The 27,817-nt window shown below is 39.6% G+C and overlaps 2 protein-coding genes across 8 annotated transcripts in view; one reads left to right on the forward strand and one right to left on the reverse strand.

The window, feature by feature from the left end:
- cfap144 (cilia and flagella associated protein 144) lies at positions 1-27,195 on the reverse strand. 4 transcript variants are annotated; one of them, XM_059638289.1, is made up of 6 exons: positions 26,635-26,793; positions 16,292-16,370; positions 11,277-11,540; positions 8,075-8,134; positions 7,874-7,977; positions 1-1,836 (listed from the first exon to the last, which is right to left on the reverse strand). In XM_059638289.1, the coding sequence occupies exons 2-6, from the start codon at positions 16,341-16,343 to the stop codon at positions 1,744-1,746; spliced, it is 573 nt and encodes a 190-aa protein (XP_059494272.1). In that variant the 5' UTR covers positions 16,344-16,370; positions 26,635-26,793; the 3' UTR covers positions 1-1,743. The 4 variants fall into 4 exon arrangements, with proteins under 4 accessions (XP_059494272.1, XP_048415018.1, XP_059494273.1 ...); XM_048559061.2 differs by having other exon boundaries at positions 26,371-26,793; XM_059638290.1 differs by lacking the exons at positions 16,292-16,370; positions 26,635-26,793 and adding an exon at positions 27,181-27,195.
- Positions 13,873-27,817, forward strand: part of zbtb34 (zinc finger and BTB domain containing 34) — a 43,879-nt gene continuing 29,934 nt past the window's right edge. Inside the window, exons 1-2 of one of the 4 annotated variants that reach the window (XM_048559057.2) lie at positions 13,873-14,523; positions 14,797-14,891. Coding sequence is in view for 1 of the 4 variants with exons in the window: in XM_048559056.2 (XP_048415013.1) it covers positions 27,100-27,125 (26 nt within the window). In the remaining 3 variants the exon portion in view is untranslated. Of the gene's footprint in view, positions 14,892-26,934; positions 27,126-27,817 lie in introns of those variants that run through there. The other 3 variants (XM_059638288.1, XM_048559056.2, XM_048559058.2) reach the window with 3 other exon arrangements.

Raw genomic sequence — 27,817 nt, forward strand, 5'->3', positions numbered from 1 at the left:
TTGAAACACTTAGAACTTCAACAAATTTTATATCAAAGAGTAACAGCTTTAAATGTGGCAAGTGATTTTTTTTTCTTTACAATGTTGATTTAGAAGGGATTTTTATCTCTGCGATGTTGGATCTGAGTTAACTAAAGTATTAATTATTTGGGAAAATCTGTCAGTCACAAAATTGTTCATTTATGAAAACCAGATTTAAGTTTTTAAAAAAAACCCACCAATTTAAAAACAAAACAGTTGAGATGAAATATTGGAGAGAAATAGATGTCTGTCAATACAAGAGATGGTAGAGTAAAACCATAGAGTTATCAATTGAAGATTTAGAGATGAATCCAGTATGTTATTTAATATTTTGTTAAAAATGTCAAACTCAAGTTATGAATCCCATGCGTAACACCAGATCTTTGGATGAATACTGTTACCAATCATGTGGAGAAACAATAGAGTGTAACTGGGCTTATGACTGTAACAGAAAATGTAAAGTAGCACTTCAGAATCATGGAAATTTTCCCTGCTCAAATTTTGAGTGCAGCCTTAATCTGAAGACCATACTATACTGTTTTGCTTAATATTGAAAGTAAAAAGTCTGCCAAGATTTGTGCCATTTCACGGATGAGGCTTTTTACCTCCTTATTCAAAAAAGGTAGCAGAGATAAGCTCTGCTAGCCAGACACTTTAATTTCAGTGATGGGGCAACTTGAAGAAACAATTATCAGGGATAGGACTAATGGTCACATGGCAAAATATAAGTTAATTCAGAAGTGCCAGCAGGGATCTTTTTCAGAGAAAGTTGTGTCTAAGTAGCTTGCCACAATTGAGAAAAAAGTTGTGTCTGGCACAATAAAAGCAACAAGAACAATGTTGATATGAAATTGGATCACAGATTAGAAACAGGACTGGTAGCTTTTAGACTGGAGGATGATTTGTGGTGGAGTTCCTCAGAGGTTGGTATTGGGAATTAAGAATCTAATGATGACTTTGAATCCATTGTTCATTGTCAGGAAAAACTCATCTGACTCACTGATGTCCTTTTTGGGGAAGAAAACTGCCATCTTTACCTGGTCTGGTCTGGCCTGCATGTGACTGCAAACCCACAGCAATGTGATTGACTCTGAACTGCCCTCTAGGAAATTAGGGATGGGCAATAAATGCTGTCTAGCCAGTAATACCCTCATCCTGTAAATGAATAAAGGATTAAAAACAAAACACACAGGTAGGTGTAATACAAGGCTGGAGCTGAACTTAAACAATGAAATGGCAAGGTGACTACACTCCCCCAGCCCATTTTCGATGATTTCTCGAGAGCAGCCCCTGTTAAGAATCTCTTTGTTGCATTATTTAAAATTACTGAAATTACATGTTTAAGTGGAACACTCTGAAGAGCTTTTATAAACATCTCAAAACTTATCCTATACAGGTTAGGAAATACTGTCTTCTAGATTTGTATTCTGTCCTTAAGAAACCTAAAACTAACTTCTGTGTTTGTTTCAAACTAAGCTACTACATTCAACTAAGGGTTACCCTAACTCAGTGTAGCCAAGTAATTTGATTTTTCAATAAAACTCCTTTTTTATTCTGAGGCTTGTTATATCCTTTATTCTTCACCACTACACGAGAATACTTTTATCTTGCCTTTTATTTCAAATTATATGAATCCTCTTCTCCCATGATTGCTGATGTTTTAGAGGATGAGGTAAAATAATAACCAGCAGCATTGACACAACCATAATATCATTTTTCTCCTTATGTTGTTTTTGATGAAAGTGCCATGAATTTTGTAATTTCATTACTGCGACGATGGAAGTTCAGTCTCCGATCATTTGGATCTGTATCAATCTATAACAGACATTGACAATTTATTGAATTATACAAGGTATCAAAAGACTCATATAACTTTTGCACAACAAAAGGGAAAATACTCTAAAATTAAACTCCTGAATATACACGTGCAGTCTTATTTTACTATTAAAGTTCATATTGCATCTTTATCTTGCCCAAAAGCTATTATCTTAAAAACGTCTCAAAAGAAATACAAATAAGGAATATGATCTTGGAAAAAACCCTTTGGCCCTCTGTTTCGTATCACAGTATCCAACATTAACTTATCCCTTTGAGGTAGCTTTTTATACCATACCTGTGAACCTGTGCTTTTTACCAGTTTGAGCCCAGTTCTCCATGCCTGACTACAAGTTTAATTTAATGTTCTGAGTTTTCCTTTTCAGTACGATCTTGTACATCTCTAAAATATCTCATCTGCTTTCTACCCAGTATGAAAAAAAACACATTTTGATTTTTCCCGCTCCTAATTCAAACTTAGGTGCTTTGGTTTCTTAACGAGACTTGTACATTCGAAGCTAGCATTTATTGCCCATGTCTAATTGCTTTGTGGAAGGTCGTAATGAACCACTTTCTTGAACCAATCTGGGTTCTGCGAGGTTATACTTAAATTGTACAGGATACTGTGAGAGTGCATCTGGAGTATTGTGCATAATATAAGTTACGCTAATAAGGGAGGGTCGTAAATACGTGGAAGCAGTTTAGAGAAGATTAAGTAGACTAATAGAGAAATAATAGACAAGCTAACCTTCTACTCAGTGGAGATTAGAAGAGCAAGAGGTGACATGATTGAAACATAAGGTCCTGAGGAATCTTGACAGGTTAGATGTGAAGAGGATCTTCTCTCTTATGTGAGAATCTAGAACTAGTGGTCACCCACTTAAATAAAATGTTTTGTCTTTTAAGATCATGGGTCTTTGAAACTGGAAAAATGGTGGAAGCAGAGACCTTGAATATTTTTAAGACTGATATAGTTAGATTCTTATGTGAGGGCTGAAAGGTTATTTGGGATAAGCAGAAATGCAAATTTGAGGTTACAATTCAATCAGCCATGATCTTACTGAAAAGTAGTACAAACTGAAGGAATGAATAGTCCATTCCTAATTTGTATGACCAGTAAAGGTGTTCCCAGAGTGCTGGTGGTTGGGAGTTTTGGGATTTTGCTCCAGTTATGATGAAGGAATGGGGATAAGTTAGGATAGTATTGTACTTGGAGGTTTTATCATTTGCCTGTTGGCCTGGTTCTTCCAGGTGGTACAGGTCACAAGTTTGCAAAATCCTGTAGAAGAAACCTCAGCAAGTTGCTGCAGTGCATCTTGTGTACGGTACGCAACCACCTTGCATGAGTGGTAGAGGGATTGAATGCTTCAGGAGCTAGATAGTTGCCCATTCAATTGGCACACTATATCTCACATGATGTCAAGATTCTTGAGTGCTGACAGGACCACAGTCATCCAAGCAAATGGAGAATACTCCATCATAGTTTTGACTTGTGCCTTGTAGCTGGTGGAAAGGCTTTGGAAAGTCAGGAGGCAACTCCTCACTGCAGAAGACTTGATCACTCACCAGCGCCTTTGGCTGCAGGAGTTTGAATGGTTCACCCAGCTAAGTTCCTGGTCATTGGTGATATTGATTTTTCAGGGATTTGATGATCTTACTACACTGAATGTCAAGTGGTAGTGGTTAGATTCTATCCTTTTTAAAGGGGACCATTACCTGGCACTTCTGTAGCATGATTTTTATTTGCTACATGTCAGCCCAAGCTTGAATATTGTCCCAATCTTGTTGCATGTGTTACATGTGCAGAATCCTTCAATACCTAAGTTCCATATGAAATTCCTTAACAGACAGGGCCTAGAATATACCCGAAGAAAATGCTGCAATGATGTTCTGGGGCTAAGGTCATTGAACTCCAACAAACTCTGTCATTTTTCCTTCTACTAGGTGTGCCCTTCCATCGGAGGGTTCCCCCAGATCGCATTGACCGTAATTTTACCAGGGCTTCTTGATGCCATGCCCAATCAAATGGCATGTTCAAATACATATCAAATACATGGTAATAAAATGTGAGGCTGGATGAACACAGCAGGCCAAGCAGCATCTCAGGAGCACAGCTTTTGTGCTCCTGAGATGCTGCTTGGCCTGCTGTGTTCATCCAGCCTCACATTTTATTATCTTGGAATTCTCCAGCATCTGCAGTTCCCATTATCTCTGATACATATCAAATACATACTCATTTCATTGAGCTCTTTTGTGAATAATTAAACTGTATTTATGATATGATTTGAGGCTACAAGTTCCTGGCATAGCCTAAACTTGCATTGGTGAGCAAGTTATTGGTGGTGCCTGATAACACTGTTTGCCAATGATTTGAGAGTAATCAATGAGTAATTGGATTCTTGCTTTTGTGGATGGGACAAACCTGGGCAATATTTCACTTTGAGAGAGATAGTAGGAACTGCAGATGCTGGAGAATCTGAGATAACAAGGTGTAGAGCTGGATGAACACAGCAGGCCAAGCAGCATCAGAGAAGCTCCCAATATCAAATAATGTTGGACCTTCTTACATGGCTGAAAGCCATTACAAGATATCACATGGAGTGAATCAAATTAGCTGAAAATTTGTGGTATTGCAGGTTTTTTTGGAATCACCCACTTGGAACTTCTGGCTGAATTAGTGGTGAATGCTCCCGCTTTGCCTTTTGCATAGACATGCTGAGCTCCGATATTGTTGAGAATAGGAATGCTTGTAGAAACTCCAATTCCTAATAATTAATTGTTTAATTGTTCACCACTGTTCACAATTAGATGTCAAAGGACAGTGAAAATTTGATGTGTTAATTGTGGCATTGTTTAGTTCTGTCCGTAGCATGCTAATATCCTGTGTTGTTGCTTCACGAGGTTGACACTTCATCTTTAGATCTGAAGAAGAGTCAGACTACACTCTAAATGTTAATTCTGTTTCTCTCTCCACAGATGCTGCCAGACTTACTAATTTCTCCACAATTCTGTCCGTTTGCTTCAGATTTCCAGTATCTACAGTGTTTTGCTTTTATTATCTACCATCTTTAGGTCTGCCTGGTACTGCTTTTTAGCATATTCTCCCATGCCCCTCATTGAACCTTAACTCAGAAGCTCAAAGTTAATATGGGTCAGCCATCTAGTATGATAGTAACAACAGAATAAAGGATATGTCAGGCTTTGAGACCACAGAATACGGTGGAGTGTAATTCCACTTGGTGGCCCACTTCATGGATGCCCAGATTTGGGCTGTTCGGTCTGTTCTGAATATCCCATTTAACGCTGTGGTAGTTTTACACAATATGATGATGTCCTCCCCGTGAAGATGGACTTTATCTTCACATGACTGGAATGATCACTTTTACTAATACTGTAATGGACACTCTGAGTGGCAGAGTGGGGAGCATGAAGTAAGAAGGTTTTTCCTTCTTGTCAGTTCCTTCATCACCGGTCCCAGTCTGTCAGCTTTGTCCTAATATTTAAAAATAAATTAAAATCTCATTTTTCACCTTATGTGTAGCATTTTAGTATTATTTTCTGGCAATAGCTATTTTTACAATTTATCTTACTCATTTTTTAAATCCTTCTACTCTGTTTTAGTCTTGGATCCATTTCTGCTGCCTCTTCCTAATTTGTTCTTAATGTGAATTTTGCAGGGTAGTATTGAGCTTCTGAATTAAGGTCACTTGATGTACTTAATAAGTTACCATGGTGCATGATTATTCACTGTACAAAGGAAAATGCCTTAAACAGTTCTCAACAATATTTAATATAGATCATGAACTGAAGCTAACTTTGTCAATTTGTGCTATTTCTATCTCAACATACTTGAAGAGTTGATCAACATCAGTTCAGGAGTCTTCAATCTCAACTACTACTGGCATTAAACTGTACAGCTTCTCACAGGAGAGAACGCGAAGCTGCTCTCGATTGCAGACACGACAGATTATAATTAGCAAGCATTCAGGAGCAATTTACCTATAATTAGGATGGGAAGTAGGGAGACTAGAGAAGCATTTTGGGGATGGTATTGCAATAAATGGTAATAATAATTATTTTCAGTATTTAAAATTGTTTTCTACTGTGAAAAGTGTTTTAGGTGAAATTAGTCAACGAATTAATATCTACATAAAGATGATGTCTGAATTATTTTGTGAAGTAACAGCTTTATTTATTCTGTTCCAAGCAAGATGGTAATGTATGACCCACATACTGTATTGTTTTTTACCTGACACGAATTTCAGAAATGCAAGAAATCATGGTTAAGAACTTTCTCTGGGCACAGGAACCATATCTTGGCTTAGTATAATTGGTAACAAGTTTTGATAAATGTAATTAGATTAGTCATTTTTAAATGTTTTGATTTATTTCAGTTATTTATGAAGTAATTTTAAATGAATATATTACTCTAAATATTAATTTTTATCAGTAATTTATTCTAATTCTTAGGCTCTTGGTTGTTGTTTTATATCAACTTATTCCCTTTACATTTTTCTTGGATTCCTACTTTTCTGTGGGAATGTGCATGGAGGCGTTCTTACTTTTTTTAATTTATTTATTCATGGAGTATTGTCACTGTTGCTAAGGCAAGCATTTATTGCCCATTTCTAATCACTCGTGAGAAGCTGCTGAAGAACCATCTTCTTAAATCATGGCAGTTTACATGATGAATTCAGGTCTTCAGTGCTGTAAGGAAGGGAATTTCAGGTTTTTGACCCAGCAACAGTGAAAGAGAGACAATATAGACCCCAGAACGAATACTGTGACTTGGAAAGAAATGCACAAGTAGTGGCATTCCCAAACGCTTGATATCTTTGTTCTTCTTGGTGGTTCTTCTGAAATCTGAAGCACAAAGGGACTTGGGAATCCTTGTTCAGGATTCTCTTCAGGTTAACATGCAGCTGTAGTCAGCAGTTAGGAAAGACAAATGCAACGTTATCTTTTCAAGAGGCTAGAAACACCGGAGGAAAGATCCAATGCTGAGGCTGCATAAGGGTCTGTTCAGACCACATTCTGAATATTGTGAACAGTTTTGAGCCACTTATCCAAGGAAGGATGTGCTAATGTTGGAGAGAGTCCAGAGGAGGTTCACAAGAATGATGCTGGGAATCTAGGACTTGTCATATTAGGAGCAGTTGAGGACTCTGGGTCTGTAGCAGATGGAATTTAGAAAGGTGAAGGGGATTTGATTGAAACTTACAGAATACTGAGAGGTGTGGATAGAGTGGATGTGGAGAAGATGTTTCCATTATTAGGAGAGACTAAGACCTGGGGCCACAGCCTCAGTCAAGGAATGACTGTTTGTTTAGAACTGTTGAGATGAGGAAGAATAGCTTCAGCCAGAGCATGGTGAATCTCATTGCTGCAGAGATATTGAGTGTATTTTAAGACAGCGATAGGTTCTTGATTAGTAAGGGTTTCAAAGGTTATGAGGTGAAGTTAGGAGAATGAAGTTGAGAAACATATCAGAGATGATTGAATGGCAAACAATGTGCTGAATGGCCTAACTTTGCTCCTATAGCTTATGGTAGTTTACAGATTTGGCAGCTGCCAAAGAAGCCATGTCAAGGCTGTTCAGTGCATAATGCAGATGGTACAATCTGCCATCTTTGTATGCCAGTATGGTTAAATGAATGTTTAAAGTGGTAAAATGGGGTGCATGTAAGTTTCTGTCCACCCTAACTGGTGAACTGATTTTCTCTGTTGCCAGGTGCATCTTAAAACCATTTTTTCCCCAGAAACATTGGACCCACAATCAAAAAACCTACAACATAGCTCAGATACTTAATAACAAATTGAATTGTAAAACACTTCTCGAAACATAAATTGGTTATAGAAAGTTGATTATATCAATCTGGAGTTTTTATACATGCTTCTTTAGTCTTGTCTGAACTGTCATCCTATAAAATTTAAGTTCCTTCATTATTGGACTACGCAATTCAACCAGCTTTCTCCTGAGATTTTCACAGTTAAGTTTTCCCTTTGTATTTTTATTCAAGAACATTCAGGTCTTTACCAGTGGAGTAGTTATCCAGCCAATCTCCTGTGCTTCTGTTTGCGGGAATGTATATTTCATCCGTGGTTCCAAAAAGTTACGCCGGAGTACTTTTGCTAAATTCTCTAGAAAGAAAATAGAAACAATCTTCAGAATAATTTTTGTACAACATGAAAAAATTCTATACTAATTGATATGCAAAATAAATAATTTGGTACATACGGTCCTCTTTGCTTTCCATCTCTACATCTCGGACATTAGGTTTCCCCGTTATACAATGAACTGTTGAAAATAAATGTAGAATGCTTATTGAACGTGTGTGATTTACAGATCACAGATGTTATTGATTTTATTTAAAGTTGAAAATAAGTTAATCCCTATCCAGCAAAACAACTTTTATATTCCAAGTATAATTTGTGAAACAGCCTGATAAGCTTAAAATCAGATTTCCTGTCCTTTTTAAGCAATTTCTTCCTTGTAGATAAACAGTAAGATATTATCAAATACTCCTCCTTCATTTCACCCCACCTCACTATTATGCTGCTGAAAACTATACTTTTTCCCTCACAAGTTTGCTGTATCATTTTTGTGGCACTTTGATCTCGGTTGTTAGTATAAATTTCTTGATGTATAGATAAGATGCCAGCTGCCACCTTGAAACAATGTGCCACTGGCCAATTTGCATCACTTCTAGTATTAATTTGTCTGCCCCATTGATTTTTTTCTGATCCTTTGGAAATTTTGCCAATAATTTCTGGAAAAGCTGAAATGTTTACTGCAAAAAAGATTATTCAAAAACAGGCAGCGTTCACTGTATCAATTACAGACACTGAGGGACTGGCTGTAGCACAGGCTTTTATGATTATTTGTTCTCACTGGAGAAAAGCCTGGAAAGTTGTGCATTCCAAACATGCACTTCCTTCGGTAGAAAGGGAGCAATAAGTTGACATTTATACAACCAATATAAAAATACAGTACTAATACTAATAACAGTAATTGTAGCCCTTAGGCTATAATTGTTGTTGTGTTAGATACTGTTCCTTGAGATAAACCAGTTGGTCAAGAATTTTCTTTGGTCTGTCACAGCCATAACAATTTTGTTCACTTAGCTGATTCTATATTATTTAACCCTATAATATATCCAAGATGTTTGACAGCTTTCTGAAGAAGACAGATTTTGTAAGGTGCACATGATAGTGGAGCACAGTTTTAAAGTTCCTGTGAGATAGTAGGAACTGCCAATGCTGGAGTCTGAGATAACAAGGTGTGGAGCTGGATGAACATAGCAGACCAGGCAGCATCAGAGGAGCAGGAAAGCGGACATTTTGGGTCTGGACCCTTCAGAAACCCTTTCTGCAAGATCATGAAAGTAGTATCTGAAGTTCACCTTGCTGCAAGAGGTGTTTTTTTTCCACATTGACCTATTTAATCTTTTGAATGTTTAACAACCTTTAATTCACTGTGGCCTGGATGGAAAAACGGAAACGAGAGAAGTAAAGGGCTTCCAAATCCAAAACAGGAATTTTTTAAATAATGTCTTTATAATCTAAACTTTACCAGCATCAGATTCTCCCTTTGTAATAATTTCTATTAATTTACTTAGTTTTGTGAGTGTGTAGTTTCTCTGGAAATGCTACCTATAGTTGCTCAAAATTTATAGATAGATCTTTCCCAAAATACTGTATGTTGTGTTGATGGATTGATTTGAAATATTTAAGGTTTATCAATTAAACTGTCTATTGATCAGTAGATATCGTGCAAGATATTTGAAATAGTAAAGAATCTTTTTTTTAAGCTCGTCACCTACTGGTTGCATTATTTGAATCATTCTCAGGATAAGGGGTTGGCCATTTTGGACTGAGATGAGAAATTTCTTCGCAAATGATTTTAGAATCTTTAAAAATATTCAGAACTGATATCAATATGGGGGAACTAAGTGAATTAAGGATTATGGGGATAGTGCGGGAAGGTAGAGTTGTGATAAAAGATTGATTATTGAGTGACATAGCAACATTGCAGGTTTGGAGGGCCTACACTTCATTCTTATGTTTGTCTAGTGTCATTCTGTTGATGATGTTGGGATGGAACATATTTATATCCACAAACCTAGCACAATTGACCCGGTCTGCATTTTCCAGGTTCTCTCATGCATTGCTTGGATGGACAAACTGTCTCTTTGGTATGGCTGTTTGAATGTTTTCTTTTAAAAAGTTGTGATTTATTTGATTTCTTTTCTGCTCATTTGTCTGAATAGAAAATCATTCACATCATTTATTCTCCATTTCTACTTTAAAGCCAGTTACAAGGTATTCCACTAGTTTTGCTTCCTCCCTCACAACTCCTTCACAATTATTTTTGGAATGCTGCAAAGGGCTGAACCCAAACCTTAGACATGTTTGTTCTGTTAGTTGTGGCTCAGTGGGTAGGATGCTCGCAACTGAGTTACAGGTTCATATCCTAATCTGGGGCTTGAGCACTAAAACAAAGTTAACACTTGATTTTCAGTACTGAAGGAGAGCTTGTTCTATTTGAGTTGCTGTCTTTTGTAAAACATTGACCTGAGGACCCACGGTCTGCTTATCTGGATATAAGAAATCTCATGACACAATTTCAAAGAGCAGGGCAATTCTTGCTGCTCTGACCACTACCTCAAACATCAGCACAAAAATGTATTTTAGCTGCTCATTATGTCCTTGTTATTTGTGACAGCTTACTGTGTGCAAATTAACTGTTGTGCTTTCTAAATTACAACAGTGACTGCTCTTTAAAAAGTATTTGATTGGCTATAAAGTACTTTGAAACTTCCAATCTTCATGAAAAATCTGGGCAACCACACTGATGCTTACCAACCCTGTTGTTTTATTCATTCAGGGGATGGGGATGACAAGACCAGCATTTATTGTCTATCACATTGAGAAGGTGCTTTGTGAATAATATTCTTGAACTAAACTGAATGATTTGCTACTTAATTTTCCCACAAGGACTAGATTCGCAAATAGACAAGACTCCGTCAGGCCAGCAAATTTGTCATGTAAAGACCTCTAAATCAGGCGGTTTTTAGAGCAGTCAAAGGTCCAAGGACACCATTACTGGTTCAGAGATAGTAGGAACTGTAGATGCTGGAGAATACTGGTACTAGCTTTTCTTTAAAGATTTATATAATTAATTACATTTAAATTCCCTCGCTACTGTGTCCCAGTTTATTAATCAGGTAACAATCGCTATGCTTGTATTTGGTTAACACATTTTCAGCATTTTATAAGCTTAAAATTCCCAATATTGTGTTCATTACTTTTCACTTGAGAACCAGTTAATGAGATGCGATTGGAGTCTGTTTATGATTCACAGACTGTTTCCGATCTAGAGGCTACCAAAACTGGACACACAGTTTATGCCTGAGTCACAAATAACACCGATCGCTTACATTTGGAGCGGGGGTTGATATTAAAGGTGGTGTTCAGTTTCTGAGAGCGCAGTTCTTTCCTGATCGACTCACGATCAAATGCCAGTTGGTGCACCATGTCCTTTGGCGGCTTCTCGACCGGGGCTTTGGCCATTCTGGTTCTCGGCTCCTCACTGGTGGAGGCTTTTCCCCACCCGTCACTCCCCCGAGACTGCCTCCTGAAGATTGTTACACAGTTGCCCGGCAACCAATACAAGGAAACAAACACACGTGGACGTGGTGTACCTGATCGAAACGTTAACCAGCAAAAACATTTTAAAAAACGATATACACAACCAGAAATCGTGAGAAATATGTCTTATTAGAGATGTTGAAGTTTCCCAGTAGAAAAGGAATTGTGAATATTATGATGAAATGTCTCTTTAGACAAAAAACATGAATTATAAATTGGAAATTCAATTAGTTTTTACTTTTCGCCGTATTTTTAGTTTACAACGTTTTGCATTTTAAGTTCCCCCACCCCCATTTTGCTTTTGCTCCACATTGGACGCTGGGTGCAGCTCAAAAACCCCTGTTGTAATCCGATTCCATTCTCTCGAACGCTTCCTCACTCACAATCTTCAGAGTTGCACTGCGTCCAGCTCCTGAAACTAAAAGTTAGAAGCTGTCCAAATGTCGCCTCTGGTTAAAACGATTATTTGACTGAAATTCTAATATCGCTGACACAGTAATAAATGCTGAATTAACTTCGTTTTAATGTAAAACTTTCCTGAGCCACAAGAATTGGCTTGACTAATTATAGTGCTTGACTGGAAAGAACATCGCGACGAGTAGATCATGTTTCATTTCTGGCTATGTTAGATTTTATGATTATAACTGGTTAGGTCAAATAAGCAGTATATTCTACTACAGAACATGTTCTGAAATAATTATCTTCTGATTTGCAATTAGCAGTGACATGGGATCTACTAGTTCGTTAAGGTAAGAACATCATCAATAATGGAAGGTTCTTGTGGCACAGTGATAGTGTCTCTGCGTCTGGGCCAGAAAGTCATGTTCAAGTACCACTTGCCTCAGACATGTGTTTTCTGAACAGGTTGATTTGAAGATATCCTACAGTCACCATTGTCTTCCAAACCATAGAGCTGTTGTCCCATTAGACAGAGCCAATAGGTGGTGGTGGATCACTATGCCTCTGGTGAGGGGAGAGGTTGAGAAGGAAAGTCCTCAGCTTGTGTGAAAATTGAACCCACACCGTTGACAACACTGCAGTGAAAACTAGCTGTACAGCCAGCTGAGCGATAATCAATGGTGGAAAGGAATTTTCAATAATGAGTTGATTTCCAAATGCAAAGAGGCATTAATGATCCTTCAAATGTCCGGTTGGGGATATGAAATCAAAGTAACATAGTCATTCCTGCTTAATATTTTAATCCCTTGGAAGTTTCTGAATAAAAGCTCAATTTCAGACTCAAATTTGAATTTGAAATTCAAATTTATTTTAATTTTCAGGAAAGTTAACACACTTTTGAAACTATTTTGTAAGTGTAATTCTTCTACACAAAATGTGCAATTTTTAAAAAAAATGTCAGTCTCTTGTATGTCCTTCCAGGCATGTGATTTGTCCCCAACTGACCTCTTTGAGCCTGGAATTGACCAGTAAAGCCACCAATTCAAGCAACTTCTCTTCCAAGATAACAGTGTTCCCAGATAGCTCCATATTATTATGTTGGAGCATGGAAAATCTCACCGTTATGATTCCAACAGCCTGATTTGAGTCGTGGTTCAGGTTATGCACCTGACCAACCATAGTCCCCTCCCCACACCCTGGTGTTGAAATGTTGTCTGCTGCAGTTACAGAACATTGTGCTGTGTGGAAAATAGGAGTGATAAGCTTATCAATCGGTGGAGGGGACTAGGATGTACCTTGGGCAGTAAATGGGCATCAAGGAAGGGACAGGGTGGCATTTGAGGACCAGGAGAGATATAAAAGGCACATTTTGTATCTACTTTAGATATTTTGTGTGTGGTGATGCAGTGATGTTGCTGACGACTGTACACAGTCTGACTGTCTTCTGTTCTACAATGTGCTCATCACCCAAAACTGAACTATAGTCAAGCAAAGGGCTGTCTTATGATGTCGACTAGATATTACGTTTTTCACACATGCTATCATACATGTAGCAAATGTAACAAAATGAATGGTTGGACTCTCTAAATGTGTTTTGTTTTAGGACAATTTAAGAGCATTCTACATTGTACTATACAGTTACCAGTTTCTCTACATTAAAGCAATGAGTTGAGATCGGTTTGGTGTTGTCCAGAACTTGTACAATTTACTTCTTTCACAAACATAACACTTTTTTTTCACCAATTTGCCCTCAGTTGGACTGAGAACTGTAAATAAAGTAGATTTTTTTTGATGCAATGTTTACCTTAACCATTTAGGATCGTCATAACTAACCATAGCAAAAGTTGACTTCTAATCTAATGGATTTTAACTGTTATTAGATGGCCTGCAATGGCAACCGGCTGAACCTTTTTCTTTTTGGTTCCATGTCAATTTCATTGAGTTCCACTGAAGGTTTATCTCCAAGTTTTATTTCACTATTAGAACATAGAACAGTACAGCACAGAACAGGCCCTTCAGCCCACAATGTTGTGCCGACCATTGATCCTCATGTATGCACCCTCAAATTTCTGTGACCATATGCATGTCCAGCAGTCTCTTAAATGACCCCAATGACCTTGCTTCCACAACTGCTGCTGGCAACGCATTCCATGCTCTCACAACTCTCTATTGTCCAAAACCTACTTCATTATCTACCTGCCCAATCTAATAGCAACTAAATGCTAGCCTGATTCTATCACTTGCCACAACTGGAAGAACTCGCCACTGGCCATACATTTTGGAATGGACTGACATTCCTGTTGACAGTACCAGTACCATCTTTAGAAGATTTTTGTACACCCGAACATGCACTGACAGACCCAAACTACCCTGCACAGTTTGTGATGTTTTCCCATGGCAAATGTCAAAGCAGAGAAGGGGAAGTTTCGACCAACTTTCAGGACAGGTGACTGATAGTTCTTTTCCACGGGATGGTGCAAAGGAGTGCCATCCTCTTCCTCCAGGACTGCCAAAGAAGACCACGATGCCAGGCCTTGCCAACCTGGTCCTACGTTGCCACACAAGTCAGTGCAATCTCAGCCATCTGGAGAATACCCTGCACTGTAAGAAGAAGGTCATAGACCTTCTTGAATCAGGGTAAGTGTTGCTATTATCTCTTCACTACTTCTTTATCACTTTGTCTCTTCTACACCAATTTTCCATTGAGGCTCTACCCCTCTTACTATTGCATGCAACATCTTCCCTGATTCGTTGTCACCCACCTCAATCCCCACACACTAACCCTGCATGCCTCTGCTCTTACTCATTCCCTTGGGATAGATCACTATCTTTCCCCCCCCACCTGCAGAACACTAACAGTTGTTCCAGCCACTTTCCTATTACTCAATTCCTCCTATTCTCTCATTACAGGAGAAAACAACGCACAATAGGGCAGAAATGAACAGGTTCTGATGTTCAGTTCTTCATCCCTTCTGAGAAAAGGATACTGACTGCGTCCAAGACAGGTACTGGAGACCGCCCTTAATGTGCTGGGGCCCCTGACTTGAGGCAATCTCCTTTCACTGACAGCAGCTGTCAACCAGGTTAAACTTTGTGGTTTTGTGTCTGTGCTAAACGGCAAGGCAAGATTGAAGTACCATGAGCCTTATAGCTCTGATTGTGAGGGCAGAGTATGAAAAGGCAAGGCAGGGATACTGTAAGTGTCCGGGTATGCTTAAATTAAGTAAACATTATAACAGCAAGTAACATCCTGGAGATGCAGCCTGGTCCCATTCCCGAGCTGGATGCCTACCTCTGTTAGTTGCCTGTGAACCCTGAAGTGTAAACTGCAGAAGCACGATGTAAGTGAATCAGAGATGTGCACTGCCAAGGTCTTTGGAAATTGTGTGTGCAGTCCCTGTCCATGGGTGTGCCCTGAGATGCTGGTACTGGGTGTCTAAGATGGAGGGCCTTGATAACAAGCAGTGAGCAGATACCGGCTCAGACTTCTTGTTAAGATTTCTCAGCGTCTAATTTGTTCACAGCCTGTGATAGGATAAGAGGCTGCACATTACTTATGTAAGATCTGCAATTAATCAGGCTGACAACAAGCAATAATCCCCTTTAATAGGCATCTTGCTGATACCTAGTGAGAATCTCAAATCATTATCTGGAACTTGGCTGGAAAATGCAACTAATTGTTTTTGCTGTCAGGAACGCCTCGTTCAACTTCTCTCTCAACTCTCCCGGATTCTCATTGTAGCCCATATTATCCAGGCCCCTATAAGACTCTTCCCCAATATCTTTTCAGAATATATCTGGGAAAACAGCTAACAAAAAAAAACAAATTGCTCACTCACTCTTATCAGAATTCTCTCTTTCACATAAAACAGTCTGCAAATGATTTACGAATCTTTATATTAACTGAAACTCCTTGTAATCTTCAATCAATAAATATAACATTCCTTTATAAAAATTGTAATAAGATAGTTCCTTGGTACAAATTATAAACCACTGAGCCTCAAAATTCTGAGGAGTAGGAAGATCAAGGTTTTGCTCTTTTTGGAAGGGCACGTGAGAAAAACTTGACAACAAACCCAAACCTATGGTGATTTACATTGAGATCCTTTTTCGAATTTGTTTTTAGCATGTGGGTAGAGTTGGTAATTCGACATATATTGCCTGTCCCTAGTTGTCCTCATGTAATAAAAAGCCCAACTAGACATTCCTTTCTCTTACCCCTCCTCATGACTGGTTTCTGGTCTGCTAGTATGGTAAATGTGACATTAAGACACAAAGTTCAACATGAAAATAAATCGTCATGCCATTTGCAATTCAACTGAAGAGAGCAGACAAAATGAATAGCTTTGATGAATTTAAGGAGAAGCTAGATAAGAATGTAAAGGAGAAAGTCATAGAGCATTACCCTGATAACTGAAGAAGGATGTGATGCTTGAATGGAGCATAAAGGCTGGCATGAGTTGATAGGGCTGAATGGCCTGTTTCTGTAGAGTAAATTTAGAGTTAAAATCCCACTGCGACAGATTTTTATTCTGTACCTTTATCTAAAGGTTGGAGAAAGAAAAATAGCATCAGCAAAAAGATCTTGAGACTGTTCGCTGTCATGTCAAAACAACTAATGCCATTTAGGCCAGGAAACCCACTGTTCTCATTCAGCGTGGCCTTTATGTGGTTGGCTAGAAGCAGTCTATAAGTTCTAAACAGTTATATAGAGCTGAGTGCAACCACAGAAGAGTAATAAGCATGAGCATTTCCTGTGACACACTCATTTTTTCAAAGAATAAGTAACATTTAAATTCCATGTTTGTAAGTATTCATTACAGCATTACCTCTCTTCTTCAGGAGGTCCTTCTGCAAGCTAACCCAAAGTTGACTTGCAAAAGTCATATTCTGACTAACATAGTGTCTGACTGAAGATTTGGTTTGACGCTACAAAGATTTGTTGCGAAAATCTCAAATTCTTTAAATTCAGTAACGTTTTTACAGGGCAAAATAACCTCTTTTTTTTTTGAAGAGACTTCCTCTCCTTTTCTAGAGTTGCTGGATTCAGATAGGCAATTGTAACCCAGTTAGTTATATCTGTCACAACACTGTTCAGCAGTGAACTGGATTCACTTCCACAGTCGATACAGTTGATTGAATTTATAATAAGATAACAGACCTGATATATCCTCATGAATGTCGCTGTTTTAAAGGGTAAAAAAGAGAGATAAACCAGGAGGTAATAACCTATTTATTTTGAATTTGGATTTGTGCGTTCTAGAATATTTATGGTAGAATCATCACAACAGGAACTTGTATTTGTAATACTGTAAAACACGTCAAATCTCTTTGGGCATTATAAAATCAAAGACCATGTCAGGACGAATGACATATTTGGGCAGATAAACAAAAGCTTAGTCAAAGAGGTAGGAGTGGAGTATTTTTAAATGTAGAAAAGAGAATTAAAAGAGCAGAGAGGTGTAGATTAGTGAAGTAGAGATGGTCAGAATTACAGGAAAATTGAGGATATCGGAGGATTCTAAAGCTGCAGGATGTTTCAAAACTGGGGTAGAATGAGGCACTGCTTAACTAGAAGCCAGTATAGATCAGAGATCACTATGATGAGTGAATGGGATTGAGTATAGGTCAGGACATGAGCAGCAATACTACTTATCCTAAACCTAACACAAATTAAATAATATGACGACTTTTAATGGTCTACTTTTATATCATCAGTTATTATTAGAACTATTATCTATTTTGAAAGTACAGAAATTTTATAAATTATCTGAAATGAAGTGCATAATTACATATTTCATTTATGTTGGTTGATGGCCACCATAGCATTGTGAAAAAAAGTAAATTCTGTCTTATCGTCAAAACATGATTTGAGCTATGCTGCTATTTAAAATGTTTTTTCCCCCAATATGACATAATTGCAACAAATCTGTGTTTGACTACATAAGTGTGTGGGGTGACAAAGAAGAATATTTCTTTCTTTAAATTACTGGCCCTTGGAAGTTGTCATATAAGAATTCATAGCTCAATACTTACTGATTTGATCCAAAATCTAACCTTTCTCAGTTATAATTTTCTGTATGGTTGAATGGGTTCTTTTTGGTTGGTGTTAAGTCCAGCTATGGGGTCTCTAAGCACAAGCTAACCTGACATTCTGTAAATGTATTGAGAGAAAGCTACTTTTGCAATGTAATATTAAATTGAGATTCAACATATCTGATTCAGGTGGATGTTAATGATCCCGTGATGCTATTGTCCTAGTGCACTGGTTGATATTCTTTTAGCCACAAGCAAAGAAAAGAATGCCATCCCCAGCACAGTCATGAAATTGTTACAAACCTTAAAGTTGTAAAATGGACACCAACTGTTTTAAGACAGTGATGACTTATCTTTTGTTTTTCGGCAGTATTCAGTTTCTCTCAGTCTTGTAACTTGAGTAGATCCCTAAATACATATGGATAATCCCAGCCATTAATGAAATTCACTCAGGCCTTTTTTTTAAACAACAGAAAGGACTATAACCCGAAAGCTGACTGATCTTACTGCTTCACCATAGACAAAAAAAACATTAAGACTCACAGTTGTAGTCATACAGCTTGGAAACAAAGCCTTCAGTCCAACCATAATCCCAAACAATACTGGTCCCACCTGCCTGAGCTAAGCCCACATCCCTCCAAACATTGCTTATTCTTGTACTTTTCTAAATGTCTTTTAAATGTTGTAACTGTACCCACATTTAGCACTTCCTTTGGAAGTTCATTCCACAAAGGAACCATGCTGTGTTTTAAAAAAAACTTGAATATTGTTATATTCAGGTTCCCGAGTTGACCAAATAAGGTGTGTGTCATGTGACTAGCGAGACATACTGGCACCATATTACCCTACATGGGGCATGGAATGTGGACGTTTAATTTTTGAGAGGTTTTTATTTATCAGTAAAAGTCCATTGGTTGGGATCGAACAATGTGATCAGGATTTGATCAAATCATTGGCTGAATGCCAGAGATTTTTCCAGAAACTGAGCACAGTTTTGGAATAAGTGGTAGAAATTCCTTTGTTCTGCTATGAGAAGAGAAACAGCTTTGAGACCACATTAGAAAAAGTACACGCCCTGACCTCCTCTCAGTGAATTTATACATATGAAAATGGATCTCATCAACTTTTCATAATGTTCTGACGGCTCCTCATTCAAACACAAAAACCTTACTGTCTCAAGCAATCAGGTCTGCAAAGTCAAAACAGGATATTTACTGGCCTAACATGCCTGCATATTAGGCAACGGTGTTTGGACTTATATCAAGTCACATTGGTAAGTGTAAGCAGTTTCTGTTCATATTTTCCACTTACAATGACTCTTGGACTTGAGCATATTACAGAGAACAGAATTGCACAGAAACGGGTTTTACTTGCAGCAGTTGTGTCCATGGGTTTTAAGGTTGTTTTTCATATTTCATAAAGTCCAGTTAGAAGGGATTCAAATCCTATGTAGGTCAGGCATACTTGTTATCTGCTTTTAAAAGTAACAGAAGAAGCTGTTGTGAGACGGAAACACCATTGAGACCACAAGATATTGGAGCAGAATTAGGCTATTTAGCCTAACGAGTCTGCCCCCCGATCCATATCTGTCCTCAATACACTCAATAACTTGACCTCTACAGCAATAAATTTCACAGATTCACCCTGGCTGGAGAAATTCCTCCTTATCTCGGTTCTAAAGAGTTGTCCGCTCTGGTCAGGTCTTCATGTCCCCCTACTAGTGGGAACATCTTCTCCACGTCCACTCTATCCAGATCTCTCAACATTCCCTAATTCTCAAGGAGGTTCTACCCCTATCTTTCTCAGCTGTGCCAAGTATATGCCCACAGTCATCAATAGCTCTTCATATGACAAGCCCTTCATTCCCAGGATCATTCTTGTAAACCTCCTCTGGACCTCTCCAGTGGTACTATCTGATTTCCATTGAACTAAATGCAAGACAACTATGCAGCTAAGGTAACATACAGTTATACTGTTTCCCCAACAAACTGCTCCTTTTAAGTTTGCCCAAGAGCTGAGTTCTTGAAAACTCAACTACAGGAAGCCTCACATCTTACTAAGAAACCTTGTTTTTAGAATAACTTAAGCTGAAGCATCAATTCAACTAATAAACCAAGCGGCAATTGTATTCTTTTCTTCATTTGTATGACCAGAAGACATAAGAGCAGAAATGGACCATTCAGCCCATTATGTCTGCTCTGCCATTAGGTGAGATAATGGCTGACCTAATGATCCTGAATTTCATTTTCCTACCTCTTTCCCATAACACTCAATTTCCTTATGGATTAAAAATCTGTCTATCTCAGCCTCAAATATACTTAACGACCTAGCCTCAACAGCCCTCTGTGGTAAAAACAAAACTACACATTTACGATTCCCAAGAGAGGAAATTCCTCCTCATCTGCCTTAAATGTGTGACCTCTTATTCTGGAAGTGAGGTAATCCAGCTCAATGCACGCCAAAGTTTAAATACCACGTGGGAAAACACAGCAACTTGGAGGCTGCACTGATGATGTTACCCAGCAGGGTAATGAAAGGTCTGCAGAACAATGAACCAGCTCGGCGAGCCAACCAACTACAACATCCACGACCTGAGCTAAAAATCTACTCGAAAACCTTAAATGTATTTCAAAGAGAATAAAGTATGAAAATAGGGAAGTCTTGCCAAAAATACAGAAGCACTGATTAGTGCACATCTGGAAGGCTGTTAAAGTTTGGTCCCCTTATACTGATATACTGACATTGGAGGCAGTCCAGAGAAGGTTCATTGGATTGATCCCAGATATGTGAGGGACTGTCTTATGAAGAAAGGTTGAGTAAGTTGGGACTGTAGTCACTGGAATTTAAAAGAATGAGAAGCATTTTTGCTGAAACATGCAAAATTTTTAGAAGGCCTGCAGAAAGGTTGTTTTCTGCTTGAGGGCATGTCTAAAATCAGACAGCATTATCTCTGAATAAGGGCTTACCTAAACCGGGACAAAAATGAGGAGGATTTAAGTTTCTCTCAATAGTGACAGTGGAATTCTTTATCACAGAGGCCTGTAGAAGCTGGGTCATTAACTACATTGAGATGGACAGAATTTTAATATCAGCGAGGGAATTGAGGATTATGGGGAAAAGGCAGGAACGTGGAGTTGAGGATCATCAGAACAATCATTACCTCATTGAATGACAGAGCAAATTCGACAGATTGAGTGACCTACTTCTGTCCCTACATCTTATGTGGTCTTATGGACCAGACAACAAGGACACTGTTTCCTCAGAGCTGTTCTGAAAGGAAATGTTCAATTAAATCAGCTTTGCACAATAAGCAGCACGTTATATCTTCATTTTTATTCCCTGTAAGTTCAAGAGTTGCTATGTTTTGTACAAAGGCTTACAACCAGAAACACACATAGGCAGTGTGTAAACAACAAAAACAAAGAAGTTAGAATGAGTGTTTCAAAACAGACAGATTCTGTCTCAACTGGACTACTGTATCCAAATTTGAGCATCACTTTAGTGGAAATGTGACTGCACTGAAGATGACGGAGGAAAGAGATGTGCAAATGGTTCCAGGCATGGGGGATTCCAGTTACATGAATAGATTGGAGAAGATTATTGAAAATTGAGATGAAATTTGAAAGAGGCGTTCAATTTTGTGAGCCGTCTGGACAGAATAGAGGGAAAGAAAGTATTCCTATCAGTGTAACAGTCAAAAGGCAGAAGACATGATTGAAGATGAATGACAAAAGAATTAATAGCAACATGAGAAAATCTTTACATGTTGCTTGTGATGAGGATCTGAGATGCAGAGTGTGCTGGAGGCAAAATTCAAACATGGTTCAAAAGTAAATTAACCATCTGAAGGGAAAAGGTGGGGGTGTGGGACTAGCAGAGTTGTGGTTTCAGAGAGGCCTACATGTATAATGGGCCAAATATTCATGTCCCAGGCTGTGAAAGGAGCAAGAGCTTATTCAGCACCTCAGGTCCATGTGGCTCTCTGTAAAGTAATTCAGCTCCTCCCATTCTCTTCCTTTCTGTCCATCACCATGTGAGGTTATTTCCCCCAAGTGCTCATCCAGTTTCCTTATGAAGTTGTTCATTATCTCTGCTTCTAACAACCTTGTAAGCAGCAAATTCCAAGTTATTATTATTTGCCATCTTAAAAAAAATTTCTTCTTCATTGCTGCCCAAAATTTTAAAAAATTGTGTCCCCTTTGTCCTTGTCCGATCAGCTAATGGAACAATTTATTTTGTCTGTCTTATTGAAACCTGGCCATAATTTTGTATATCTCTATCTCCTCCTCCAAGGATGGCAACTCTACCTTTTCCAACTTAATCTTGTCATTAAAATCCCTTCGCCATGGAATCGCTTTGATAAATCTATTCGCATCATTTCGGAAAAACTCACATCCTTACTGAAGTTTGGTCATGATAAGCAGTTTATTTATTAAGTAAATTGGAAGTGAGAAGCTAAGCCAACCAATGGTGGCATGATCCATTCTCAACTGTCATAAAGACCAACTTAGGTCCTTTGGGGAAGGAAATATTATTCTGGCCAAAATTAACTCCAGACCCACAGCAATGTGGTCAATGCTCAACTGTCCCAAAAATGACCTTGCACACCACTTGGTTATAACAAACACCACAGGAAAGTCAAAAAGGCATGGAATTGAACTGTTCACCCAGAATTGACCTAGGGACCCAGAAAATTCAGTGGCAGTCCCAGCCCTGTAGGCCATGCAATGTCTTCTTTACTGAGATCTGGGGCTTGTGCCAAAATTGGGAGACTTGTCCAATAGCCTCATCAGGCAACGGCCTTCTTATAGATGTGTGCTCAGTGAATCATACCTTGCAGACAATGTTTCAGATACCACCATCACATTCATAAGGTCCACGAGGGGTATTAGCACAGAAACATACAGGCATGAGGCTGTTTCCCTGGGCGTCCCCAGTATTGAATCTTTACCCCGTGAGGTCTCATGAAATGAGGTCATTCTTTTAGCTTTTCTATTTACTTGCTGTGTCTACATACTAAGTTTCATGCACTAGGGTACCCAGAACCCTCTCCTTAGAGCTCTGCAATCTCTCTCCATTTAGACAATATGCTTTCTAATTCTACCTGCCAAAATGGATGATTTCACACTTTTTCCACATTATTATCTATTTGCCAGATCTTTCCTCACTCACTTAATGTTTCTACATGTTTTGTAGCCTTTCCTTGTGTTCTTAACAACTTGCTTTCAGACCACTGTCATCAGCACATTGCATGCAATAATTACTAACCGTTTCCACGGCCAACAGATCAAACTAAGGGTGTGCAATCCTGCCACATTAATTCATGAATGGTGGTGGACAATTAAACAACTAATTGGAGAAGGTGGTTCCATTAATATCCCCATTCTCAACGATGGGGGAATCTGGCACATCAGTGCAAAAGACCAGTCTATTGTATTTCCAACCACCTTCAGCCAGAACTGCTGACTTGGGTGTCCATCTTGGCCTCCTTCAAAAGGTCTACAGTACACAAATTGCTCTCTTTAATCAATTTGATTCACTCCCCCGCATGACATAAAAAAAACCACTGAAGGCACTGCATACGGAAAAGGCTGTAACAACATTCAAGCAACTGAAGACAAATCCTCTTGAACATGCTTCACGTCTAGCCAAGTTGTTCAAATGCAATTAAAATACTGAAACGTGCTTCAACAATGTGTAAAGTTGCCTAGGTACGTCCTGTTCACAAAAAGCAAGACACATCCAACCCAGACAGGTGGTACCTCATCAGCTTACTTTCCATGATCAACAAACTGATGAAAGATATCTGCAGTGCTATCAAGTGGCATTTACCCTTCAATAACCTGCTTACTTACGTCAGTTTGAGTTTTGCAAATGTCATTTAGCATTTGACCTCATTACAGCCTTCATGCCAACACGAGCAAAAGAACAGAGCTCTAAAGGTGAGATAAGAGTGACAGCCCTTGACATTGAAGCAGCAATTAACTTGTGGAAAACTTGCCCAATTCTCATTGCTTGGGCTCCTTGATTTCACTCTTAGTTGAGTTGTTTCAAACACAAATTAGAATAGTTGGGTTAGTTGCTGGAAATCTATCAGCTCCGTCCTGTCACACCGAGTCATGAATAGTATTGGACAATTAAAAGCTAACTGGAAGAGGAGACTCCAGAAATAGTTTCATCCTAAACGATGAGGGAGCCTAGCACCTCAGTGCATAAGGTAAGGCTGAAGCATTTGCAACAACTGTCAGCCAGAAATGCGAGTGGATGATCCCTCTCAGCCTTCTAAGGTCGCTAGGATCTCAAATGCCAGTTTTCAGTATAATCAATTCACTTCACATTTTAATCACAAAAATGGTGAAGACACTGGATACTGCAAAATCTGTGAACTTTGATAATATTGTGGCAGTAGTACTAAGAATTGGGCTGCAGAACAGGCTGTACCCTGACCAAGTTTTTACGGTACTGTTACAATACTGGCAGCTGCCTAACACTGTGGACAATTGCCCAAGTGTGCCCTGTATAAAAAAAAACAACCTAGAGAATTACACCATCAAGTTTCCTCTTCATCACCTGTAAACTGATGGAAGGTGTCAATGATAGTGTTATCAAGCAGGATTTGCTCACTCACAGTCAGTTTGGGTTCCACCAAAGCCACTCAATTCCTGTCCACATTACAGCTTTGTTGGCTTACAGTCAAACTTGGACCAAAACAGCTAATTCCAGATATGAAGTGAGTTACTGCCTTTGCTAGCAAGGAACTCTACCAAAACTGAAGTCAATGGGAATAAGAGATAATGGGAACTGCAGATGCTGGAGATTCCAAGATAATAAAATGTGAGGCTGGATGAACACAGCAGGCCAAGCAGCATCTCAGGAGCACAAAAGCTGACGTTTCGGGCCTAGACCCTTCATCAGAGAGGGGGATGGGGGGAGGGAACTGGAATAAATAGGGAGAGAGGGGGAGGCGGACCGAAGATGGAGAGCAAAGAAGATAGGTGGAGAGGGTGTAGGTGGGGAGGTAGGGAGGGGATAGGTCAGTCCAGGGAAGACGGACAGGTCAAGGAGGTGGGATGAGGTTAGTAGGTAGCTGGGGGTGCGGCTGGGGGTGGGAGGAAGGGATGGGGAATAACTCTGCTTAACCACTGAAGTGTTACCCCTCCAGGAGAGAGCATCCCTGTCACTTCAGTAGTCAAGGACTTTCAATCTTAGATCTTTGGTTAAACATACTCCAAGGTGGACTTCAGGTAACACAACAACGCAGAGTCACCGAGAAGAGGCTAATAGCCAAGTTCGATACCCCTGAGGATGGCCTCAACTGGGATCTTGGGATCATGTGACACTACGGGTGACCCTACCATGCTATACACACTCACACAAAAACACACACATGCATATTACAGCAGGGGGTTGGCCTAGCGGTATTATCCGCTAAACTATTAATCCAGAGACCCAAATAATGTTCTGGGGACCCAGGTTGGAATTCCACCATGGCAGATGGTTGAATTTGAACTTAATAAATATCTGGAATTAAGAAGCTGATGATGACTGTGAGTCCATTGCTGATCATCAGGAAAAAACCCACCTGGTTCACTAATGTCCTTTAGGGAAGGAAACAGCCACCCTTACCTGGTCTGGCCTCCAAGGGATTCCAGACCCACAGCAATGTGATTGACTCTTAGCTGCCCTCTGAACAAATAGGGATGGGCAAGAAACGCTGCCTCGCCCGTGATACCCTTATCCTGTGACTGAATAAACAAAAAACTCAGACATTCACATGCTCCCTCCTTCACACATATACACTCTGTCCCTCACACACACACACACATTTACATATAAAGCTATGAGGTGAATTTGCATTTGCAAACACATTCAATTTTGTTCAAAAATCTCATTTTGTAGACAGTCATTGTGGCTTTTCCTACATTGGAAATGAAACCAGTCTGACTCCCAAGTTGATACACAGATTCTAAACAAGGCCTCACACCTAAAGTGCATTGTCTGACCTGGGATGTCACCTCTGGTATACTGAGGGAACTGATAAAATCTTTAGTGTCTCCAGGCAGTACTTAACTCTGAAATTAATGAATTTTCATATTAATCCTTTCTAACTGATTAACGATTTAAATTTGTTCAGCATCACATCAGTTCTGTGACCCTTTGATCTTTTGCTTATAAATTCTGTGTCCTATACCACCTCTCACTGACACCTGAAGGAGTGACACTGAAAGCTTGTGCCCTCAAATAAACCTGTTAGACTATAGCCTGTAAAAACCGAAATAACTGCGGATGCTGTAAATCAGGAACAAAAACAAAATTGCGGGAAAAGCAACATCTGTGAAAGATAAAACAGAGTTAACATTTCAGGTCCAGTGACCCTTGTTTGGGCGATAACCTGTTGTCGTGTGATTTTTCAATGAGAATGAATATATGAAAGAATATAGCTCTTGCCCCTTGATATTCGATGTATATGCCATCATTAAAACCCACAGTCAACATCCTTGTGGTTACTTCTGCCCAGTTCAGGGCTCAGACACCTCAACCTTCGGCTCGGAGCTCGGGCTCCTCCGAGACAGCAGGAACTGTATCAGAGATAATGGGAACTGCAGATGCTAGAGAATCCGAGAAAATACGGTGTGAAGCTGGATGAACACAGCAGGCCCAGCAGCATCAGAGGAGCGGGAAGGCTGACATGTCGGGCCTAGAGCTCTACACCTTGTTATCTCGGGCTCCTCCGGCTTCGGCACCGAGTTCGGGTTCCTTCGACTTTGGCTCAAAGCTGGCGGACACCGGATTCGGTGTCCGAGTTTGTGTTCCTCCGGCTTCGGCTCAGGGCTCGGGCTCCTCCGAGTTCAGCTCCGCGCTCGGGCTTTCCCCCACCGGAAATGCGGGGTGATGGTGGTTTAGCGGATTCAGTTCCGGGGTCGGGACGGTTAGTTTACCGGGGGGGGAGGGAGGGGGGGTTTGTATGTGAGGCCTGGGCAGCGCCGGCCTGGGGATGGGGGGGGTGGGAAAGTGAAGAGAGAAATTAAAAAAACAAAAAAAAATGTGAGGGACAAACCCAGGGAACCTCGCAGCGCTGCAAGGCGGAGTAAGTATGCAATGCAAGGCGGCGGCCGGCTACCGATAAAGTGAGCAGCTGGTTTAAGCGAGAGCAGAGCAGAGCAGGGCCGGGCCTCCATGTTGTATGTGAAGTTAGGAACCAAGTAAGTGCTTTCTTGAGTTGTTTCTGTGTTCGGACCACTCACTTCTCTCACATACCGTATGCACAGGCTGCACAAAAAATAAGTTTCCGCCTTCGTCTCTGCATTTATTACTGTCTGGTTTCCCCTGTCCTTATTTCATTGACGATCACAGCCTGTTTTTAATTTGGTGGTCCCTTCCCTTCTGCCCTCTTTTTCTCCCCCCCCCAGCAATGTCACTTAAGTGTCTTCCACCCCCTAACTCCCCGCCCCGTTTCAAGTTTAAAGCAGTTTATTAATGTTTCACAAAATGCCCCTACTCAGCTTGTTTCCCATGCCTGGCCGTGTTTCTCTCACGGCGAGAATTATTGAAGATTTGAACTGTAATCAACGTAACAATTGAGGAGAGTTAAATAACAGAAAGGGTTGTTCATGACGCGCTCTTGTCCTTTGTGAGGAAATGTTGATAACAGTTGCATTTTTGTCTTTCAAAGCAAACTGCCCTGCGATTTGCAAGGGAAATAAACACCCACGAGGTAATTTCCAGGCCCTAGACATGTCCTTCAGAACATTCTCAAGCCCTCTGGTAAAAACTAAATCTGCTCGATTATCAGCATATCTGTTTGTAATTCTGTTTACCAAGAGGACAAAGTTGCAGGAGACGCTCTGCATTTTAGAAGTGAAACGAGCGGCCAGTTCACCGTGGTGTAGATCAT

This window comes from Stegostoma tigrinum, chromosome 29 (genome assembly GCF_030684315.1).
Source record: "Stegostoma tigrinum isolate sSteTig4 chromosome 29, sSteTig4.hap1, whole genome shotgun sequence".
NCBI classification, from domain to species: domain Eukaryota; kingdom Metazoa; phylum Chordata; class Chondrichthyes; order Orectolobiformes; family Stegostomatidae; genus Stegostoma; species Stegostoma tigrinum.

Coding starts and splice junctions, on each gene's coding strand:
- cfap144 (XM_048559061.2), bottom strand. CDS start 26,418: ATGTTGACTGTGGGTTTTAATGATGGCATATACATCGAATATCAAGGG. Junction 16,371..26,370: donor TATACATCGAATATCAAGGG/GCAAGAGCTATA, acceptor TTTACTCTACAG/AAACAGGCCATTCAGCCCTA. Junction 7,978..8,074: donor GATGGAAAGCAAAGAGGACC/GTATGTACCAAA, acceptor TTTTCTTTCTAG/AGAATTTAGCAAAAGTACTC.